Source organism: Benincasa hispida, chromosome 7 (assembly GCF_027475165.1).
Source record: "Benincasa hispida cultivar pf3 chromosome 7, pf3_genome.v1.1, whole genome shotgun sequence".
NCBI lineage: Eukaryota > Viridiplantae > Streptophyta > Magnoliopsida > Cucurbitales > Cucurbitaceae > Benincasa > Benincasa hispida.
Genome location: NC_143484.1, coordinates 23,796,088 through 23,821,238, shown reverse-complemented (window position 1 = coordinate 23,821,238; position 25,151 = coordinate 23,796,088). Strand labels below are relative to the sequence as shown.

General features: G+C 34.8%; 1 protein-coding gene across 3 annotated transcripts in view; it reads left to right on the top strand.

Moving 5' to 3' along the window:
• Nucleotides 1–6,179: 6,179 nt before the first annotated feature.
• The window catches only part of QPT (quinolinate phoshoribosyltransferase), a 33,463-nt gene continuing 14,491 nt past the window's right edge, over nt 6,180–25,151 (top strand). For 2 of the 3 annotated variants that reach the window (XM_039036309.2, XM_039036310.2), the window contains exons 1-8: nt 6,180–6,573; nt 6,695–6,881; nt 8,526–8,668; nt 9,530–9,663; nt 9,777–9,840; nt 14,695–14,777; nt 16,208–16,291; nt 16,372–16,524. In XM_039036309.2, the coding sequence (XP_038892237.2) occupies nt 6,751–6,881; nt 8,526–8,668; nt 9,530–9,663; nt 9,777–9,840; nt 14,695–14,777; nt 16,208–16,291; nt 16,372–16,524 (792 nt within the window). In that variant the 5' untranslated portion in view covers nt 6,180–6,573; nt 6,695–6,750. The remainder of the gene's footprint in view (nt 6,574–6,694; nt 6,882–8,525; nt 8,669–9,529; nt 9,664–9,776; nt 9,841–14,694; nt 14,778–16,207; nt 16,292–16,371; nt 16,525–25,151) is intronic. The other variant, XM_039036311.2, reaches the window with a different exon arrangement.

The following is a 25,151-nucleotide window of genomic DNA, read 5'->3' as shown; positions in this document are numbered from 1 at the left end:
ATATAATTAAATTAAATTAAATTAATTATATCACATATAATTAAATTAAATTAATTATATCACATATAATTAATTCTCTCAATTAATTTGAACAATTCAAATTAATCCAAAATTGATTTTCATAAATCCCCGTTGAGTTACAGAGGGGACCTCATGGTCCTGTAACTTGAAGCTCTAACGGTACTTGAATAATTAATTAAACTCTTTAATTAATTTACTCGACATCCATCAACTGTCGGGCACCCTACTAAAGGACAGCTACACTCTTCGCACCATAGATATTTTTTTGTGTCAATTGGATATAATCAATTAACAGTGCGATAACCCTTCACAAATTGCTCGTAAGTACTAGGCCAAAATTACCGTTTTGCCCCTGTAATTACATGTAAGTACCACTAATCCCTCTAATGAACAAATCATAGTCCAACTATGATTAAACTCCTCTCGGGCCAGGAGAAGGTGTGGCACCACATTGTTCAAGCCCCAGAATTAAACCTTGAGCAATTTATCTACTTACCCCTACTTCAGGGAAGGAGTGAATTTCGCCTTGTATAGTTGTGTTCCCAAGTCCTCAATTAGACGATCTCCAAAATGGTAGGCTTGTTGAGTTGGCGATCTGACCACCCTCACCCATACAAATCAAAGAGCCACCTTCATAGGCAGGAGTTCACAACTCACTCAGGATTTAGGTCATGTCATCTATGGTCATCTTGGTAAAATGTAAGTCTCTATTATGAACGACATTATATAATGAGACTAATCATTTTGTAGTCCAGTCTTATACAAACTTCTTTGTATAGAATATCCTCGCTCACATGTCTCCACATGAATGACCAAGATCGGATCATTTGTAGCACTTACAACAATTATAACATCTATAAAGTGGGTCATACTCGTAGTGTGACCAAGATAATGTATCCAACCTTATACATCTACTACAAACCATTTAGCTTATCACTTAAACTTGATCTACCTGTATATCTTTACATTCTTGTTTAAGCTACAGAAGATAACCTTGGATATTAGTTTATTGGTTTGTGGGTTTAATGCTACAAAATGTTAAATAAAATATCTCATATTTTATTAAATAAATAAAATATTTGTACAATACAATTACAAACTACAGGTCCCTACGAAATTTAGGGCACCAACCTCAACAGCAAGAGCCTTGTCTAGCTTAAAAACATTAAACTCAGCGTTCCTTGAGAGGCAACCCACAATTGAGGGGGAGTGTTAGATGATATATAATTAAATCTACCTTTACTCATGAGCTTAATGTTGGAGTTAATGTCCTAAACCAAGTCTATCTTGTAGTTTGTAAAGACAAATTACATATCTAATAAAATGAGAGGTATTTTATTAATGTTTAGACTGCATTAAATCAATCCAATGAACTAAGATCCAAGGTTATTTTATGAAACTTAAACACGTATGTGGAGACATACAGGTGGATCACGTTTAAGTGATAACCTAAACAATCTGTAGTAGACGGATAAGGTTGGGTATCTTATCTTAGTGACACTACGAATACAACTTGCTTTGTAGATGTTACAATTGTTGTAAAGTGCTACAAATAATCTGATCATGGTCGTTCATGTAGAGATAAGCGAGCAGGGGTATTCTGATAAGAAGCTGACCATCCTAGGAGAACATGAAGTTTTACAAGAGAAAAATGAAGCTCAACAAGCTCAATCGAAGCTCATGCTAAAAATTCTTGGGAGAGCTTCCCAAATCAATCCAATCATGAGGCAATCGTTATGCCTCAAGGACCGATGACAAGAGCTAGAGCTAAAAGATTTTAAGAGAGATTAAATCTTGCTTCCAAGCTAATTTCCAGCCCATCATGAAGAGTTGCAACCCTTAAAGTTTCAAGAGTCACTTGGACACCCAAAAGTCATAATGAATCTGGAAATTCATATTCATCCATAATTTAATGCTTGATGTATTAATTTATTTCAATGTATTTACATTTATTAAGGTTCATGTATGTAGTTGAAGAGTTTTTGTTGAACATAGTCAATTAGGTGAAAAGTTGTGTCCTTTCAAGTTGTCTTTTCGATTAGTTTAAATACCTATGTACTTTTGTCGTTTGAACAACACTTTGAATTTGAATGGAATTTTCTTAGAGTTTATTCTCTGAAGCTTTATGCTTTTTCTTTGTATTCTTGTGTTTAGAATGCATGTTTTAGGACTTTTAATCTAGTTTGATCAATTAGATTGTGAAAAGTTCGAAATCTTAAAGTTAGGAACAAGTTCTCTTTTCTTCTTGATCAGTTGCATATTAATGAGATTAATATAATATGGTTTGTTAGAGAAAAATATTTGAATAAGATTCAAATATTAAATAGATGTATACATATAAATATATGATAATTATATGTTGATTAACTCTATATTAAATATGATTTAGTATAGTCACTTAATTGATTAATTAATAGTTAATTAATTAATTATTTAATTCTTGAGAAGTAGAGATAAATAAACATGTGATGTTTATTTAATATATATATATATATATTAAATTGGATTTAATATATATGATTATTTAATTATTGGACCAATATTATTTAATCAAATTAGAACTAGAGTAGAAATATGAAAGACTAGGAGAAGGGGGTCACCCCTCCTCTCTATAAATAAGTCTTCATGACCCATGTTTGTGACACAATGAATTGAGAATTTTGAATCTTAGTCTCCTACTACTTCTCTCAAAATCTCTCTTCTTTTCTCTACTACTTCTTCTTTCTCTTCCAAGTCTTGGAGACCACACATCTAATTCTTGGGATCTTAGAGAATAACAAAGTTTCACTTACAATGGTGTCCCTTGATCATTGAAGAGACGTTCTGAAGAAGACGCAGATCGAATCGTGAAGAATTTAGGAATCTACAAAGGAAAGTGTTAGCTCTTCACTCTTTTCTTCTCTTACATGCATACTAATCTTGATTGTTTATCAATTATGTTACTATTTTTATACCGTATTTTGTTTATGTGAAAACAAAATTGCAAGGCGATCACACGCTTCCACCTGGGATTCAATCCTTCAATTGGTATTAGAGCCCAATTTGTGCAATTTTTATTTTTAGTTTTTTAGAAACAAAATCAAAATAGAATGGTGTATTGCTTTTAAAATATGTGCATGAGATGTATGTGATTTTAACTGTGGTTTGCGGGTTGACTGTTTAGGCTTTTGGCATTTAGATTTATAGTTTTAGTTGATGAGATCAATGTAAAATCCAGTGTTTATGGGTTTTTTTTTTACTATAAATAGAGTCTATAAGTCCGTGTCTTTTTTGGCAAAAAGTTTCTGTGAAAAGAACCCGGGAAAATAAAGGCAAAACAAGAAAAAACGGAGAGAAACAATGCAGTTAGTTCAATTTTTCAGGGACAACTTTTACAAATTTGTCGACAACTAAAGTTCTAACCGTTGGATCATGCTGAAATTTGGTAAATATGGTACAAACACCTAGGGTCTTGTTTTAAACGGTTGGATCGTCGTTTTGAGTTCTGGTTTATTTGCCGTTACCACTAAATAGAAGTAGTTTTTTTGTCTTTTTTTCCGTTTTCTTTTAGGATTTTTAGAATTTATTTGATTTTTTAGGAATGCCAATAGCTGGTCAACTTAGCTAGTTTGTTAATTTAATTATGTATGAGATGTATGATTTAAATTATTTTTGAATGGTGCATAAAGTATGCCATTTATATTCAAAATCCCACCTTATGATAAACATGTTCATGCATCATGTCAAAATGTAATTGTTATATTTTTGGGATACATGATTAAATTAGCATACTCATTCATCTTAGTATAAATGTTATATAATTTTAGATGTATGGTACATTAAGCATGTTCATGCATCCTACTAGGTTATATTTGTTATAATGTATGATGACATGATGGATATGTGTGCTTAATAATTGTTAGATATAAGTGCTATATTTTTCAATTAAAATAAATTTTGCATTGAGCGTGACATTACTTAGATAAATATAAATGTTATATTTAATCAATGTCTTTGAATGCAATTATAGATTTTATTTTTCATTATTTTATAATGGTTATAACTATAATGAAATTAGAATTAGAATCTATAATTAAGAGTTGCATGCAAATATATGTCAATTTTACTTTTAAATGGTTTAAAATTAATTCACCTAGACTTATGTTAAACACGTTTCTAATGAGATTAGAAATAAGTTAATCTTTTAATTCTTTTAATAGGATTAAAATGAATTTCAATAAGAGATTAAATTTATAAAATAATTCCCCATAAGGGACCTTTGTCTAAGGAAAAATCTGTCTGGGTTGAGGTATTTAAACTGACGAAAATGAAACATCTCTACCTGGGAACCAACTTGGAAGGTGAATTGGGTAAATATTTTATAAGCATACAATAAGTAATTGACTTCCTTAAAAAGTTTAACGAATGAAGTCACATATTGTTGAAATATTCAATATAAGCGTTATATTGAGCAAATTAACAAAGACTTAGTTAATATTAATTAGTCATTATGTTATTATTTTTATACCACATTTTATTATGTAATATCGAAAAGAAAATTGCAAGGCATGCTTCCGCTTGAGATTTGATCCCTTCACTTAAGCTTTTTGGTCATTCGGTGATTTAAGATGATATCAGAGTGGAACCTCTCCCAATAGAATGTGGTTTGGGGACGAACCAAGCGAAAGTTGGTGGACGTGTAATGCCCCTTGAAATAAAAATAAATTTCATGACGCTTTATAAATAAAAATGTTAAACAATAGAACTCTAAGTTCAAACATCAAGACTAGAATTTAAAACATCAAAACATGAAAACATGTGCAGAAGCATCTTTCTGATTCCAATGGCACGATCACGGATTCCTTCTATCATTCACCTGGTGTGTCCTTATCCTACTTAAAAAACATAACATAATAAAGAATGAGTATAAAATACTCAGTAAGTATCCCCACTACTGGGGTCAAGCTATGCATTTTTGTCCAATAAATGCAACTTTCTAATGAGACATGCAAAAACCTCTATTAATCTTTGATGGCCATCTAAGTGAATAGTTTAGCCCGACCTACCGTAGATAAGATGTATCCACAAACCTTTGGTGAAATTCTGAAAGAGATCACTAACCTTTGGTGAATCTCAAAGGAGACATTAACCTCTGGTGAATACCATAGGAAACACAAATCTCTAGTGAAATCTCAAAGGTGGTCACTAACCTCTAGTGAAATTCCGAATGAGATCACTAACCTCCGATGAATCCTGAAGGAAACACAAACCTCTGGTGAACCCTGAAGGAGACACTAACCTCTAGTGAACCTTGTAGGAAACACAAACCTCTGGTGAATCCCGAAGGAAACACAAACCTCTGATTAGTACATGTCTACAGGTAGGGGGTAGCTATCACTAACATAAATATCATGCATCATAAAATAGAGTCCCACACATAAATCATAACATAAAGCTCATTCATCCTCATACATGTCAAATAAGATCTAGATTATGCTCATACATTCTTGTAAAGTATCTTATAAAATAAGATCATGTTCATTCTTATCACATACATCAAACGGGACGATCATATGTTCATATTTTTTCTCTAATCAGGCATCATGATTCATACAGTCTTAGAACCATCAAAATTATCCTTAATTTTATCGCCCGCCACGAAGGCGGTTCCAGTAGTAAAATTACTTACCTCAAATTGAAAAAATTTATCCAAGAAATCAACCTCCAATAGAAACTTGAATTAATGTCTCAAACGTTTTGTTTACTCTAAATTTATTCCAAACTTCACTCAAAGATTCAAATCAATTATGCGCCACAAAGCTTCGAAACTTGTTAAATAGTTCACTAACGACTTTCAAAAACTTGAATTGATGCTCCAAATCTTATGGGTAAATCAAGTTTGGTCCAAAATTCTGTGTGTACTAAAGAATGAATCTTGAAGTATTTTTATTTATTGAGTTCACATCTCAATGAGTGTTAAGAATTTAGAAAAGTACATGTGTCGTTGAATTGTGAAACAAAAAGTTAAGAAAAAAAGCAAAAACGAAAAAACAAAAAGCCTATAAAACTCATAAAAATGCAGGCTTTTTTAGATTACAAAAAAAAAACTAAATAAGATATCCATGACTTAAATCTAACTATACAATTCAATAATACCTACATACTATTATTACCGATTCAACTCAACCTAACTCTCGAGAGTATCCCATTATTATTATTATTCTCTTCTTCTCATCATCGGTCCATGACAAAATTACCCGCGCAAATGTGGTCCTCTCTTCCCCATTATCAATTCTCAAACCGACTTTACCTGGACCTGAGGCCAAGAAGAAAGCAGAAGAAAGGCGTTCTTGAAAGCAAACTTTTTATTTATCACTTGTTCATTCTTATTTCTCACAGTCGAACCCTTCACCAGTCCTCGCCCTTCAATTCTCTCTGAATCTCCCTTGCTCTCTGCTCGCTTTTCAGTTCCCCTTCGCCCTCAATTTCTCTTTATTTCTCTCTCAGACAGGCAATATATTCGTCAGTTTTCGGCATTTCCACAGTTGGAATTACTCATCCACCGCTGGCAAGGTGATTTTCTCTTCACTTTCTAGATTCTTCATGTTCAAATAGGTCTAAATTTGCATTTATCATGATTCACAAGGTCTTGCTTGTATTCATACTCATACACGCGCATTATTTGTATTTGCAGACTCGTACAATCGCAATTCTACTTTATCTGCACAGTCAAGTAAGTCATTTGGGTTGATGTATATACTGAATTTGTATAGACCCTCTTTCGGGCATCTCTGGCAATGCTGTGGACATAAGGAATTGCGGGGCTGTTCTAGAGGGTTAACATACATTCCAATCTCTACTGCTCGCGGCTTAGGTTCCAGGTATTTGCATGGTGTCCTGGAGTCATCATGTATGTTGCAAAAGAATTTCTACTTGGCTTATGCAATTTGGGATAAGAAAAAGAAAGGGTTTAAGACGGAATGGGAAACTCAACCGTTATGGGTTGGCCTAGTAGTCAAAACGGGCCATGGGTTTAATAAAAGGGCTTGGAGGGAATGAGTTTAATACAAGGTGGCCACCTACCTATGATTTAATATTTTACGATTTTCTTTTAGTAATTTAAATTTTGTACGGTTAGTTAGGTTTTCCTGTGAGATTAATCAAGGTGTGCGTAAGCTGGTCCAAATACTCACATATGCAAAAAAAAAAAAAAAAAAAGAAAAAGAAATTCAATGCATGTTAAGTACATTCTATAATGAGGATGTTTTTTTTTCAAAACCAATATAATAAGGAAAACGTTAGGAACTAAAGGAAAAGTTGGCTTCTGTTTGTGTTGATTGTTATTTAGTTTGGATGATATTAACATGTACACTCATGTGTTTTTTGAATGATTACTAGTTAATATTTTTTTATAAGAAACAAAGGTGTATATTCATCAAGAGAACCAAAAGAACAACCTAAGGGTAGGGGGTAGAGGGAACCCCCTCCCGCAAGACTAAACAAGAAGAGTCCCCCACTTGTTAATAATCATGAGAAGGCTATGATTAAAAAAGAATTTTTTGTAATTTGTCCACCGTCAAGACACTTATTCTGAACAAGATCCCAAAAAGAATCAAAAGACATAAACACATCTTCAAACAACCTACTATTCCTTTCTTTCCAAAGGCACCACAAAGGTGCACGAGTAGCATATCTCCAAAGGATTTTTCCTTTTCCGCAAAAGCTCCTACAATCAAGACCCTCCATCATGCAATCATCAATCTTCTTGGGGAGACAACTAGCCACCCCAAAAGTACTAAAAGGAAAACGCCACCCTTTAGAAGCAAACTCACAATGCATATATCTTAGAATGTAAGATCGTTGACATGTGTTCAACCTCAATCTCAATTACTGTTGATGGTGTATCAAACATTAGAAGAGTTTGTCAAAACTCCTGATCCACTTTTTAGTACTCTCTTATTCATACTAATACAATAACGAGTTAAAAGAAGTAAGATTTCTTAGTTTGGCCCAACTTTTAATTGGTTTTATATCTTAGCTAGGCCCAACTTCCATGTCTCAGACATTAAAAGAGTTTGTCAAACTTGTTTTTATGGGTGAAAGGAACGGAAGAATTTTTAATGATACGTGTTCTTCTAATGCTCGATTTTTAGAACTTGTTTTGTCTACTGCTTTTTCTTGGTGTAAATTAAAGCACCCTTTCACTCACTTCAGTTGATCTTTTTTAGTTAGTAATTGGAGATATTTATTGTAATATCTTTGCTTGGGGTTCTCCCCTTATACATATCAACAAATTGTTTCTTTTACCCAAAAAAGAAGAAGAGTTTGTCAAACTTGTGATCCACTTTTAGTACTATCTTGTTTGTAATGATGTAATGAAGCACTTTATGTCAAGAAAATTTGACGTCCTGTAAAATTTTCATGTAATGGTTCTTTTATTATAATGTAGAACTGATCTGTTTGTGCTGTAAAGATTTATGGTGACTTGTTAGCTTTTCCATTTGTTAATGACTCAACAACTTCAGAAAAATTATCGCAATGTCTACATCTGTATCAAAAGATTCTGGGATATCAGTTGCATCAGTAGCAATCCAGCCTCCATCTCACCCTACCTATGATTTGCGTGGCATCATCAAGTTAGCCCTTGCAGAAGATTCTGCTGATTTTGGTATAATAGATTACTTGATATTAACTTTTTGAAAGATTCTATGGTGATGTTTGGGATTACCTCCTATTCATTTTGATGCAAATTGCACCTGAAGAATATAAAAAATGAAAAAAAAAAAAAAAATGAACTAGTTGCTGAAATTTTCATTTGCCAAGTAACCCCTAGCATAGTTTTTGCTTCCTAGGTATGCTTTCGATTTTAAGTCCTATTTTGGTTGGATAAGAAGTTTACGGAAGCATTCAAATCATCAATGTGAGCTTCTGTGACTGAGGTCCAGCAAGACAATAAAATTCTAAGCAATTTCCATTCAAGTATCTCCTAGCCAATGCTTGTAGATCCAAGTCTTAGCATGATATTCTACTATTTTCTTTATCACTTTTCTATTGTTTCCTTTATGAATACCATTCTCAAATCTGATTTTAGATCAATCTCTAATTCCCAACAACCATTCTAATGGGCCAACTTCCAATGACATAGACCTAGCCGCCTGCGTCAGATTGATTACATCTCCTGCATGTTATGTCATGCCTGGGATGCTCTTTTAAGATCCAATTCCTGAGGCATCACATTTGTATCAGTTTTACAGGAACCACAGAATTGAAATAGAAACCAAAGAGTTAAAATAGAAATTGTATTGATATCTTGAAGTATATGGAAATACGGAAAAAATAACACCCCCAAATTTAAGCAAACTCAAGCACAAACAACTAATTAATTGCTTACCTTCACCCCTTCCCACTCAGTCCTTTTGTAATCATTTTCTACTGATAGACTCCCTAACCAATGACTAACATATCAATCCTTAGTATCCTTTTAATATTTCTAACATTTATCCTGATAGTATTCTCAACACAATTGTAGGTGATGTAACATCTCTAGCAACCATTCCCTCTGACATGGTAGTGGATGCTTTCTTTTTGGCCAAAGAGGATGGCGTTGTCGCTGGTATTGCTCTTGCTGACATGGTGTTCCAGGAGGTTGATCCTTCAATTAGGGTAATGTTGATGTTCTTTCTCATCCCTCCCTCCCCTTCTTTTTTTTGGTTCTTATCGAGTTATTTATGAGATGGATGTGTTCCCATTCATCCGAATCCACATTTTGTCTTCAGGTGGAATGGTCTCAAAAGGATGGAGATTATATTCATAAAGGACTGCAATTTGGAAAAGTTTCTGGTAAGAATAGAAACTCTCTAGGAAGCCTAACAAAACTCTGTTGTTGGGCATAGTGTTGTTATGGGATACTCCAAGCACATGATTTGAAGTGCTCGATTTTTTATATTTAATTTTTTATTTTTAATTTATTATTACTTTTATATATGTTTGGACATGCTCATGAAAAAGGGTTGGGTGGCTGTTTGGCTTGGTTAGCTTTACAAGGCACTTCTTCTTTGACACTTTATGTAGGAATTTCCCCAACACTTCATCCTTATCCAAGTTTTTCAATGGGGAAGATTGAATATAGGGGATCTAGCTAGTAGGATCCTCTTCCTTTATGGAAAAATTTATGTGGTGCTCTTAGAGCCTAATATTTTGTGGCATTGCAAAATATGATCTAATATGTTTGTTAGTGTGCTGAGTGGGCTTTGACCTTTGTGACTAAAGACACAATCAAGGGACCTTGGTAATATCAATAACTTTATTAGGTTTTTCGTTGGAAAAGTCTCACGTTTGTTTTTAGAAGGACCATTAGATTGGTATAAAATCCCTAATTTGTTTTCCACACTCTTAATTTTCCTCCTCCAAAGCGTTTATTATCTTCATGTCAGTGTTTGAAGGATGATTTTCCTTTCCCTTTCCACCATTTCCATTTCAGAGGACTGCTTTTGAAAGCAAAGCAATGATTCACTCATTCTAGCTTATCTTTTTTAGCTAGTAATTAGCGCTTGCTTTTGTAATCACTTTGTGATGTTTGGGGTTCACCCTGTTTTCATATATTGATGAAATGTTTCTTTGGACTTATTCATTTTGCCCTTCTTGCCACATAGAGTTTGTCTCTTTCTCTACTTTTTAGACTCGAGTCTTCGCCCACATCCTCTTATTTTTTTTGAAAAGGAAACACCACTTTTCATTGATGAAATGAAAAGAAACTAATACTCAAATTACAAGAAACTACTAAAAATAAGAACTAGGGATCAGTAGATGCACCTGGCTATCTCAATTAGGTTGACGCACCTATAGCATCCTCATCATACCCCAACACGAATATTTCAAATACAATAGAAAACCGTGTGTCTAAAAATACTATGTAGAATGAATGAAAGCATTCCAATTAAGACATATCTTGAACTGAATAATTCGAAAAATTCTTGGATAGTGAACACCAAGAAGAAGCTTTAACTCTTGCAATCTCATAACGGTCAAACCATTGAAGAGACTTTTCTTGAAAAATATACTGATTTCTCTCAATCCAAATTTCTGTCAAAACTGCTTTAATTGCATTAATCCATAACTGAAGTGAGTGAGCTTTTAAAAAAGGACCGATGATAAGCTGAGCCACATTCTTCTTGAAAACATTGCTGAAAACCCGGTGAAGATTGAATGTTGCAAACAATTTCCTCCATAATTCCAAAGAATAATGACATTCAAAGAAGATATGTTGTCTGTCTTCAAAATTCCAAATTATAATATTTATTTTCCTTGGACAGCTTGATTTCCATAAGTTTTTGTACAACAGACTATCTATTGGTGAAGATGATTTCAAATGCTTGAATAATGATTTCACCGAAAAAGTATCTGAAGCATCTAAAGACCAAGATCTACAATTTTGCACATCAGCTATCCTCTTACCTTCTAATAACAGTAAAAGATTTTAAAAATCCTGAATTTCATTATCTTTTAGTAATCTTTTGAAAGTAATTGACCATGATAAAGTAGTTGAATCCCAATGTTAAAAAACTGAACTTTCAGAAGACAAGGTAATTCTATATAATTTTGGAAACAAAGAACTCAGGGGAGAGGAACACAACCAATAATGCTGCCAAAAAGAAATTTTAATGCCATTACCAAGTTTAAAGGATGCAAATGATGCAACTTTTTCCAAATTTGGGAAATAGTAATCCAAGGACTTCTAACGCTTCTCCCTTCTTTTCCAGCTGTGTGCCATTCAAATGAATCACTACCATGAATACTTTTTACTACCTTACACACCAAGGAGCTTCTTTCTCATGTATAGACCTCCAAGCCCATTTTGCCAAGAGAGCCACATTTTGGTTCTCTAGATCACCAAAACCAAGGCCTCCATGTTTTTGTTGTTTGGAAACTAACTCCCATCTGATAAGGTGATTAATCTTGCATCCATCTAAACCTTCCCAAAAGAACTTTCTCATAATCTTCTCTAGTTCTGAGATCACTTTCGAAGGCATTGCAAAAGAAGACAAGTATTAAATTGGAATACTTGAGAGAACTGCCTTGATCAAAGTGTGTTTACCCCCCCTTGACAAATTAAAACGGCTCCATCTGTCCATCTTTTTCTGAATTTTATCAAATTATTGGCTGCCAAAAAGAAACATTTTTTGGATACCCTCCAAGAGGGAGACCAAGATAAAGAAAAGGTAATGTTTTGTTTTGCAATTCAAACTAGAAGCAGTGACCAGCACCCTTTTTCATCAATATTAACTCCACATAAAGCAGAGTTTTCCTAATTAACCTTTTGGCGCGAACACCATTGAAATAAATCAATGGCATTAATTAATGCATTCAAACTTTTGTCATCATCATTGCAAAATAGTAATGTATCATCAGCATATTGGAGGATTGGAACATGAACTTTTTCCTTGCCAACTAAAAAGCCTTTATAATCCCCTTTCTCATGTATTACATCAACAAGGATACTCAACAGTTCGTTAACCAAAAGGAAAAGGAAATAAATCTCTCTTTGCCCAGTTGATTGCTAACCTACCTTTTCATGCACCATTTTCTTTGTCAATCTTTTGAAGGATGTCGTCCAAAGATAAGATTTTTCTCTTGATTTGTCACTTGAGAGGATTAACATTATGAGTTTTGTCCAAAGATCTTCATCTATTGCTTTGGCTCAGTATGTTTTGTGAAAGAGGGCATTGAAAAATATGGATTGTGTATTAGGGGGAAGATTTCACATTCACTTTTCAGCTTGCAATGAAAACTGGGATATATCTCTTAAAATATTTGATGGTAGTTTGGCTTCCAATGGAGATTATCAGGACATTATGGAAGAGGTGCTTATTCATCCTCCCCTTTGTCATAGGGGTTGGTTCCTTTGCTAGGCGGCTTTCTTGGTGATTTAATGGATCTTATGTTCTTTCTGTGGTACTCTCTTTTGTATTTTCTTCTCCTGACTTAATTTTTGTTAAATTATTATTATTATTATTATTATTATGTTTTTTTAAAAAAAAGACTTCATAAGACCCAAGTGTGATGAATCATGTTTAAGACTTAATCTTTTCCGCCGTCTACTTTTTTGTGATTCTTAATGGGAGGCCCCATGGAAAAATCTTTGGAGCAAGAGAGTTGAAGGAGACTCTTTTAGCTGTTTGGTAAATTATTGTTGTGATAGGAGAATTTTGAAAGGTTTTTCAGTGGGTGAGTAAGTAGTGGTTGTTTCATGACCTTGTGCCAGATAAAAGATGCCTTTCCAATTGGTGGTTGATTATTTTCCTCTTTCTTTATGGGCCAGGGTCAACCCTGTTAAACAATCCTTGTTGGCATCAGAGTAAGAAACAAAAAGATGAGAACTTTTACACCAGGAAATAGCATAATAAATAACAAGGTCAAAGAACGTTTTGAATGGATGGTCCTTCGCCATTAAGATTCTTTGGTTTCTTTCCTTCCATAGAACCCAAAAATAGGTGCAAACTATATGGAAGCACAAAAGAGCTTTGACATTTCTGAAAGGGTGACCCAGGAGAATGGAGCTAGGGTGAGTATCTCTTGGGAGCACCAAAGACCAATTAAAAGCAATGCATAGTTTACTCCAAAATTTCCGAGCAAATGAGCGATGAAGGAAGAGGTGGTCTTGAGTTTCATCATTTGTCCTACACATAGAACACCATCCGGGAGATAATGCCATATTCAACATTCGTTTTTGGAGGGTATCTTTAGTGTTTATGCCCTTGTGAGCTAACTCCAAAAGGAAACATTTGATCTTCTTGGGTTATTTGTCTTTCCATATACCATGAGCCAAAGAAGACTCCAAAAAAGTGGTTCTATCACCCATATCTGCTAAGAGAGATTTAGTGGAGTGAACAAAATAGATTTGGTGCAGCTTGGAGGGGGACCGGACAAAGTGGCTTGGTCCTTTGATTTTTTTGAGCAGTTTTTCCTCCATGTCAGGCTTCCCAAAACTTACAGAAACTATGCCCTAGTTGAAATCTCCCCATGTTAACTAGATACAGAAGTTTAACATTCCTAAGAAAGTGAAGGTCTTCCTTTGATCTCTTTCTCGTGGAAGACTAAACACCCATGGGAAGATCTTAAAAGGATGTAGCCATTGCGTGGTTTTTCATCTTCATTCCACCTTTGTTATAAGAGGGTGAATCCTTAAACCGCTTATTTTTTCACTGTTCTTTTGCCTATGAGGGTGGGGCCTTTGTTCACAAGGAATTAGGTTTCTTAGCCTGCCTGCCTAAACATGTAGATGTGTGCTTGTTAGGATTCTAAAAGGATGGCACTTGAAAGAAAAAGCTGAGATTCTAATGAATTGTGTTGCTATGGTGCTTTCGTGGGGCATTTGGTTGGAAAGGAACCAAAGAGCATTTGAAGTAAAGCATCTTCGTTTGTCTTGGAAATTCGTTTGTGGGGCATGTGGTTCGTTTTTCTTGGTGTAAAGATCACCTCTTCATCATAGTGCTACAGACATAGGAAATTCTTATAATTAAACTTTTCCATGATCATTCGAGATTGGAAAGCGCTTCTTGATGTGTCTGCATGACTTAAGTGGAAAATGGTAAACTATCATATCCATATCATGGGTTTGTTTTTGTGATATTAGGAGAATACAAAGGAAAAAAATATTCTTATCAATTAAAAATTCCTAATTTTTTTTATACGCAGGGCAAGCACAAAGCATCCTTGTAGCCGAACGGGTGGCACTAAACTTTATGCAGAGAATGAGTGGAATTGCAACTTTAACTAAGGTTCTCTTGTTTCCCTTGCGATATGATGCAATCATGAAGTAGCTTGATTGTATCGATTTCTTCCATGTCATATATAAACTATCTCATCTTATAGTTTGCTCTATTATGTTTACTTGTAATCTGAGCTTTTGACTATTTTCATTATATCAATGGAGATTTTCCCTTTTCAAAAGAAAAATAATAATAATAATAAATAAATATAAGGACACAATGGGGTGAGGCAGCCAATGGCATCAGACGCTGACTGTGCTATGCACACTATGTGTGTTCCAACCACATGTTGTGCTTGCATGGGCTGTGCCTATGTGCGCTTGACATTGTTGGGGCCTCACCCCACCTACGTCCCGTAGTGGTGACTTTCCAATGGACCCTGATGTATTAAGCAGCCCTACTCAACTTTTGAAAGTTTTATATTATTAATTTGAAAGTTCATTACACTTACGAAAATTGCTTTTTTGCATGGTGGCTCATGCGCCTTAGCCCGCCCCCTGAAAGGGTTGTGGATTTGAGCCTCTAAAACACCACTTGGGTGAATACTTTTCTTCTTTTTTTTGTGTAATATTCAAAAAAAAAAAAAAAAAAAAAGGAACGATGACGTATTATATTTTTAAAATGTAAGTACTTAAAATATATCTTCAATATTTTTTTCCTTTCCAAATGGTAGATGTATATTCATTGGATCAAGCCTCCTCAATCTGTATGTGGTAGTGACCACAAAATTTGTAGTTTGAATCCTCCCAGCCCCTATTGTACTCAAAGATATGATTGACAAGATACATAATGTGAGTCTTATAGTAGGAAACCAAAATTTGCTTGATAAGATAGATAATAAAGTCACAAGCAGCGATTTTATAAAATGAAAATTTGTAGTGGAAAATTCAAATTTATTGTTCAATTTTATAAATGAAAATTTTGGATTGTTTACTGGTAGATTATTTTCAACGAAATTTTAAGTGAAGCTCTCTGGAATGAAAATTCTAGATTTGGCATAGATCCTTATGTGCATGCCTTTGGCACATGCACACGTGTGTTGCCTTGCATGATTGTGGCCATCTTGCCCGTGTGTGGTTGCTTATCATCTTCTATGTGCACTCTTAGACTCAAACAAGCCCATGGAACACACGCTTGTTTCCCATCTTGTCTTGTGAAAGCTTTGTCAGATCAGCCCTTAATTTTTAGTACACTTGGATTTTGTGTTATTTTGCATTAAAAAAAATTACCTGCTATAAATTATAATTGTTCATTTGCTGCAATGTAACTGATTCTTTATATAATGATTTTAAACTGATCGCTGTGACCATTTTCTTAAAAGATCATGAAAGCATTGTCAGACTAGCCCTTAATTTTTAGTACACTTGGATTTTATGTTATTTTGCCTATTTCTCATGTTAGGTAGTATTAATAAGTACATGTCACTGGGAATTTTGCAGGCAATGGCAGATGCTGCAAGCCCTGCATGCATTCTGGAAACAAGAAAAACTGCCCCAGGTTTACGTTTGGTGGATAAGTGGGCGGTGTATATCACTTCCTTGGTTCACTTTTTACAGTAACTTTTTTGACCTTCTACACTTATTCTTTACTGATGTTTTTACAGGTATTAATTGGTGGAGGTCAAAACCACAGGATGGGTTTATTTGATATGGTGTTGATAAAAGATAATCATATATCAGCAGCTGGAGGCATCTCAAATGCCATTAAATCTGTCGACTTGTATCTGCAACAAAGAAATCTTAAAATGAACGTTGAGGTACTTTCCCAAATTTTAAGTTTTTTTTTTTTTAATAAGTCCAATAAATTGTTTTTTTTAGCTATTCTGAGTCCTTTTTGTTAGTTTATCTTTTGTACATGATATTTGTGCTCAATAGTTTTAGAGAGAATAATGATCTTATTCCATTAATCAGGCTTGAAGATACATACACATACACACACATATATATAGGCAATTAAGAAACCCTAATCTAGGAGATATAAAATTACAATAAAGGGCAACTCATTATAATTACAATATAAATATATATTATAACACTCCCCCTCAAGCTGGAGCAAATATGTCATTCATGCCCAGCTTGTTACACAGATAGCTTATTATTGCTCTGTTTACTGCTTTAGTAAGACTATCTCTCAATTGTTCTCCAGTCTTCACATATCCTGTAAATATCAAACCTTCTTGTATTTTCTCGCAAATAAAATGACAGTCCACTTCAATATGTTTAGTTCGTTCATAAAATAATGGGTTGGATGCAATATGGAGAACAACTTGATTATCACACCATAGTTTAGCTGGCACAATAACACTGAAGCCCATCTCAGACAGAAGTTGATGTATCCACACTATTTCACACACAGATTGTGTCATAGCTCTATATTCTGACTCAGCACTCGAACGGGAAACTACATTCTGTTTCTTACTTTTCCACGACACCAAGTTTCCTCCTACAAAAACACAATATCCAGAGGTCGATCTCCTATCTTTTCGAGATCCAACCCAATCAACATCTAAAAAACATTCAACCCTTGTATGACCATGATCTTTATATAAGATCCCACGTCCAGGTGCAACTTTTAAATAACATAGGATTTGTTCAACTGTAGCCCAATGATTTACAGTCGGGGAAGACATAAACTGACTCACAATACTCACAGAATAAGCAATGTTAGGTCTTATCACTGTTAAATAGTTCAATTTTCCAATTAATCTTCTATATCTCTCAAGATCTTTAAACAATTCTCCTTCATTAGCAAGTTGCAAATTTGGTATCATCGGAGTACTACATGGGTTTGACTCCTAGTTTACTTGTCTCAGACAACAAATCAAGTACGTATTTTCGTTGGGACAGGTAAATACCTTTCTTGCTTCTCATTACTTCAATACCCAAGAAATACTTCAATGGCCCCAAATCTTTGGTATGAAATTGACCTGGAGAAAAGTCTTGAGAGAGGATATACCCAATACATCATTTCTAGTGATAACATATCATCAACATATACAACAAGCAAAGTAATACCATTGTCAGATCGTCGATAGAAAACAGAATGATCAGACTTACTTTTCTTCATACCAAAACATTCGAGTGCTTAGACTAAACTTAACAAACCATGTACAAGGACTTTGTTTCAGTCCATACAAAGATTTTCGAAGGCGACACACCTTATCATTCTCCCCCTGAGCAACAAACCCAAGTGGTTGCTCCATATAGACTTCCTCTTAAAGATAACCATGAAGAAAAGCATTCTTAATATCAAGTTGATGCAAAGGCCAATTGTTAGTAGCAGCCATCAATATAGAGAATTGAATGGAAGTTAATTTAACAACAGGAGAAAATGTATCAGAATAATCAGTTTGTAGATTTGGGCATAACCTTTGGCAACAAGATAAGCTTTCAACTGAGCCACTATTCCATCGGGATTGACCTTTACAATGAACACCCATTTAAACCCAATAGCCTTCTTTCCACCTAGATGCGAAACGAGATCCCAAGTACCATTATCATCCAAAGCAGTCATCTCTCAATCATTGCACTACACCACCCGGGATGAGATAAAGCTTCATTAACAGAGTTAGGGATAGAGGTGGAATCAAGCGATGTAATAAAGGAATAAGTGGGAGAAGACAATTGGTCATAAGAAACAAACGAAAAAATAGGGTAAGTACAAGTGCATTTACCTTTTCGAAAGGCAATGGGAAGATCATCACTCCGTTTCGGATCAAATGTCGAAGAAGTCAGTGGTGGAGGACATGGGTTTGAAGGTGGTTGTGGAGGACGCCTGGAGTAGACTCGAGTAATCGGAGGGTCAAAAAGAAGAGACACAGAGGAAGGTGGGGGAGAAGATGATGTAAAAGATGTAATCTCATAGATAAAAAGATCTTCATCCTCCCTCTGACACAGACTCAATGGTGATAGACTAAAGAGTATATCTTCGAAAAATGTAACATCAAGAGATACGAGAAACCTGTTCAGAGTAGGACAATAACAACGATAACCATTTTGAACACGCGAATAGCCTAAGAAATTTCATTTCAAAGATTTCGGATCTAATTTGATACGATTTGGATGAATATGCTGAACAAAACAAACACAACCAAAGATCTTAGGAGCAACAAGAAATAAAGATTTTGTAGGAAAAAGAGTATGATAAGGAATCTCTCTATTGAGGATAGAGGAAGGCATTCTATTAATCAAGAAGCAAGCAATAGACACAGCATCAATCCAAAATTGCTTTGGAACATGCATTTGAAAGGATAAGGCGCGGGCTGCTTCAAGGAGGTGTCTGTTCTTTCTTTTAGAAACTCCATTTTGAGATGGAGTGTCTGTGCAAGAGGATTGATGAATGATGCTATGACCACATAAGTAAGATCCAAGTACATGAGAGAAATATTCACCAACATTATCAGTTCGCAAGGTTTTGATAGAGGCATTAAATTGATTTCGAATCTCAGCATAAAAAGCATAAAAATGAGACAATAACTCGGAACAATTTTTTATTAAGTATAATCAAGTCACACGAGAATAATTATCAACAAAAGTAACAAAGTAACAAAAACCTGTTTGGGACACGACTAGACAAGGACCCCAAATATCATAATGGACTAACTCAAAAGGAGCACTAGCTTGTTTATGAACTCTACGACTAGAATTAAGACGATGAAATTTAGAAAACTGACATGAATCACAATTCAAAGACGATAAGGATTGAAATTCTAGATAAAGTTTCTTCAACACAAACAACGATGGATGACCCAAACGATAATGGACTTCAAACGGGGATGTAACACCAGAGCAAGCCCCAACTTTTGATATTTGATGGTCAAAAATGTAAAGACTCCCCGACTCATGTCCTCTACTAATAATCTTCTTCGTCATACGATCCTGAAACAAACAATAACCAGAAAAAAAACGAGACAAAACAATTAAGGTCACGAGTAAGCTGGCTAATAGAAATTAAATTAAAAAACAATTGATGCAAATGTAATACAGAGGACAAGAAAGTAATGGAGTGAGAGAAATGGTGTCGGATCCAATAACAGAGGAGGTTGATCTATCTGCCAAAATGACAAACGGAGATGAGACAGGAGACAAAGGCATAGAAAATAAGTTAGAATTACCTATCATATGAGTGGTGGCACCAGAGTCTATGACCCATTTGGTAGATGATGTAAGAAGACATTTCATATTACCTATCTTGGCAATGGTGGCGATAGGATTTGATGAAGAAGATGCCTGCAAGGATTCCTTGAATACTTGAAATTTAGCAAAGTCATCAACAGACAACAGATAAGGTAACAGACTTCTCAGCCATATCATTGGTGGAAGCTATTGAGCATGTTGAGATTGTTGAGTCTTATACAACTTTCAACAATCATGTTTCATATGTCCTAGCTTATGACAATAGTGACAAACGATCTCCTGAAAATCTGATCTTCGATTATCATAACTAGGCTTCTGTTGTTAGTCATCCCTAAAGTAACGTGGGAGTTATTATTATTCTTACTCATAAGAACACTGTTAGGTTGAGAAACAGACGAACTAGATTGAGAACTCTCAATACGAAGAACACGACTAAAGGCTTCTTCTAAATGACGGAATTTCAAAATCAGAAAGAATTTGTGTTATAGCCATTCCAAACTCAGGTAAAAGTCCATTAAAAAATATCATAACAACCATCTTTTCTCATTGAGGTTATCGAACTTTGATATCGGGACTAAATGACAATAGTAAAGCAAGTTCAGCAACTGTCTTCTTAAGTCTCATAAAGTAACTTGTAACAGATTTTGCTTTCTGTTCAACTCGAAAGAATGGCATACAAACATCAAATATCCTATGAACGTATTTTTTTTCAGAGTATAGAAATTCTAAGAATTCTAAGAGTTCTTTCACAAAATCACAATGATCTACCAAACCAACAACCTCACTTTCAATAGAATTCTTTTCATCTTTTGGTGGCTCCTCAGTCACATAATCATCCATATCTATACTATGCAAATAAAATTGAATCGTCTGACGCCAATCATAGTAATTTGATCCGTTTAACTTGTGTTCATGGGTTGGGTTGGGTTGGGTTGAAAGACTTTTTAGACCCAACCCAATTGTTCGGGTTATAAATTTCTTCAACCCAAATAACCCTACTTCAACCCAATTGTTCGGATTGGTTTGGGTTAATCGGGTCATTTATTTAAAATTTTGTTCTAAAAAGAAGCAAAACATAAATATGTAAAAATCTAATTTAATTATTTTCATATATTGAATTAAGATTAACAACTCAATTTCAATTTAAGTGAAAATTTTCTTTCTAAAGTGCAAAAAAAACTACTTTTAAGAGTTGTTGAAGAGTAAATTATTAAAAAAATATTGGAATTAAATAAAATTAAAATCAATATATGTATAAATAATTGTGTTATAAGTAATAAAAAAAATATATATTAAAGTTAATAATAAATTCGGGTTGGTTCGGGTTATATTAGTTGAACCCATGAACCAACCCAACCCAACCAGGATTGGGTTGGGTTGATCGGTTTTTTCGGGTCATCGGGTTTTTTTAACACCCCTAGTGTTCAATTATCTTCGATGCTAGGGGAATTACATTAGATACTACCATATGCTTAACTTCATCCATTGTGAGCTAATAAACATGCTAAAAAAACATTATTTTTTCTCTTATTAATCTTCAGAGGAAAGAGTTTCTTAAATAGAAGAAATACTCAATTACAAATAAGAAAAGAATAAAATAATTACAAATAAGGAAAGAATAAAATACTGCAAATATAATACAATAAGTACAATATAAAATTTCATAATAAAGGAAATAATCAACAAAACAATTTGTAGATCTCACGAGCGGAGAGAACAAACTAGAATTGAAATCAAAGGTGAACCAAAAGAACAAAACAACTCCAAATTGAACAAAACAGCACCAAATCCTAAGCAAAAAGGGTATTTTTCCCAAATAACTCAACCGAGTAGATTTCAATGGAACCAAATGCACAGAACAATCAGAAAAGATGAGCCGAGAAGAACCCAACTGACAGAACGTGGAGAAGTGGTCCCACACACCGGCGCATGGCGACGGAGCAGAGTTAGAGTGGCAGCACATAAGCTTCACGCACGGACGTTTCCGATGGCTGACGACGGCAGACTTGATCAAACGACGACGCGCTTCTCCTGGGATGGGTGGTGTTGACAAACGGCCATTCAAACTTGATGAAATCAACTCAAATCCTAACCTTGTGATAAGCGTAAACCCTATTGTAACCGTCAAACGAAAATTCTAAATCCTAGACTGCTCTGATACCATGTACTCAATAGTTTTAGAGAAAATTCTAATCCTATTCCATTAATCAGGCTGAAGATACACACACATATATAGGCAGCTAAGAAACCCTAATCTCCGAGATATAAAATTACAATAAACGACAACTAATTATAATTACAATATAAATATATATTATAGCAATATCTTACTAGCAAAGTTTTCCAATTTGTTAGGAGTTCCTTCTGACTAGTTGATGCTCCAAGTACTGCTCTTTTCTTGATAAGGAACACAAATACACTTCATTGAAGAATTTTAAAAGAGCAAACAAAGATAACATATCCACCCTAACAAGGGAAGGAGGTCATATAAACACTTCTCCTTAAAGATCCTCCTACTTCTTTTCCATCTTTCATGCCAAACCTTCCAAATTACCTATTAATGAACTAGTCCATGAACTTGTCCTTGGTCTTTCAAGGGGTTGACATATCAATCTTAGAAAAAAAGCAACGTGAAATCCATCTTTTCTTACAAGAGTTATAAACAGATTAACAGAGAAAGTAGAAAGCCTGCTGGAGAAGAATTATAATAGCGTAATTTATATAAATCTATCACCGCTTGGACGACATCCTATCTTTTGCTGGCCATATTGGTTTCAGTATAAGACGAAAATTACCTTGTCCTCTTTCAATCTCCTTTACTAATTACACTCCTTTTGTTATTAATTTGGGGGGGTTTCTTGTAGGGTTTTTTTTTTTTTTTTTTTTTTTTGGGTGAGTTTGTATCTGTTCAGTTGAAGAATGTGAGCAATTGCAATATTTTATACCTATAAGCTGCATGTAAGAATAATTAGCCAGCATACTTCCCACTTCAATTATCCTTCACTAATTAGCATTTTTTTAACCTTTTTTTTTTAATACAAAACATATGGGTATATAACTGGAAAAAAGGGGACAACCTGAGGTCAGGGGAAGAGAGAATCCCCTCCCAAGAAGCTGCTTACAAAAAAGTTCCCATCCCTGAAAAATAATAGAGATAGGGTAATTGCAAAAGAATTTTGAATTGGTATGGCACCACCAAGAAGCATCATACTGTACAATGCTTACAAAAATTGCTAAAAGATTTTTAACTTTGGTTTCTTTCAATCTGGCACCCCCATAATAATGCCCTTGAAGTACCCCCCTAGAATTTTGGCCTTCTTAAGTTTCCACCTACCAACCAGTCCTCTATTCCTCAAAGGAATACATATAGAAAACCCAAACAACTTCAGAAGCTCCAGTCAATCTCAATGAAGAAACAAGTGGCCTGACTTTTCCTCATAAATAGAGGGAGGGCACCCGGCCTTCACACTTGTTATGCATTTTCTCCGAAGTACTGAGACCCCTATGGGCAAGGGCCACAAAAAAAAAAAAACTTATACCTTCTTAGGGACTTCGAATTTCCAAATGGCATTGATTAAAGGTGTTTTAAGAAGGGATCTTGTCTCCACCAAGTTTAGGAAGGCTGACGTGGCTGTAAACTTCCCTGACTGGTCAAGGAGCCACACCACACAATTCTCAACGTCTCCTTACTGAAACATGTCGATGACCTCTACCAACTCAGCCCAATCTGACAACTCTATCAAATAAGCCTCTGCGGAGGTGAAGGTCCCAGTTCTTTTGTTCTTCACTCAGCACTCAGCTATAGACTCATTTCTTTTTGAAGGAAATGGCAAAAATATCAGGAAATCTCTGTTCAAGAGTGAAATTACCAGCGCATTTATTCTTCCAAAAACTGATCCTCTCCCCCTTGCTAACTTTATACTTGGTGAACTTTGCAAATGTCGAAGAGTTTCTGACGTCAAACCAAGTTCTGCCTGAAGCATATGCATTAGTAGGAGTACTCCAAGAATAAGGCTCCACCCCGTAGATACTCACAATTACCTTTTGCAACCGACTGTCCTCTTGCCCAAATCTCCAGAGCCATTATAAAAGCAGGGCACTCTTTCTATGCTTGAAAGACCCTATGCCGAGGCCACCATACTGAACTCCAAGAGATGCCCACTCCCATTAACAAGGTCAGGACACTGTCTGAGTTCTCCTCCATCCCAGAAGCAATCCCTCACTATTTTTTCCATGTATTTTGTAATGTTGACAGGGGCATTAAAAAAGAGTGATTTTTTAAAATAAGATTCTGCATTTTTTTATTTTACTTTAATGTACAGATTTCATATATAGTAAGCAAATATTTGGTTTAAATATTTTGTAAAACAAATTGCAACAAGTCCTACATATTAGAACCATCAATCCTTTTCCTGGACATCTGAATACCTGACATTTTTTTTCCGGTAATATTAGTTCCCAAGCATCCATGGTAATGATCTTAAAATGAACACCCTTTAAAGAGTCAAGTATAGTGGCCTTCATGGAGTTCCATTTTTTTACATTAGAAATAAAATTTACCAAGATTTCCATTTAGAAGATACAGAAGTTAACAAGGCAGTAACATACATCTCAAAAATGTATATAGTAGATTTAGTTTTTTTCCTTGTTGTCTCATGGTTTCTTTTCCTTTTGGCTGATGACAGATATAAGCTTTCATGAAACTTAGCAAAGCTTTATAATGCAAAACAAATCCCGTGAAACTTTTTTAGACATCGCTTTTCTCTCAACAGTTTGCTTAAACTAATGCTCTGGCATTGGAAGCAGTGGTGATCCTACCTTTCTTGATCAAGAGCAATAAATTAATCAATTGCAAAAACAAACAAATAAATAAATAAAATTGTTGAAAATAGGGTTATTAACCTAGGGGCGTTTATGTAATTGTGTAGACCCCTAGGGTTGTCTACTGTCTATTTGTACAGTGTGTCCCTGTGTATTCAGTGTATCAGATTTAAAAAAATAAGAAAAAGTCTTCATATCGTGGTTTTTCTCCATGTACTAGGGTTTCTACGTAATCTTGTTCTTCTCTTCCCTATTTTTTATTTTTAACATGGTATAAGGTGACGAAACCCTGGCCGTTATAGAAGAGAATCAACCCCAATCTTCTTCTACTGATGGGTCTTCGAGTTTTGACATAAAAACGGCTATCCGAGCAGCTGTAAAGGAGTGTTTTCAGGCAGCCTTACTTGAGTTACTTTCTGCCGTCCAG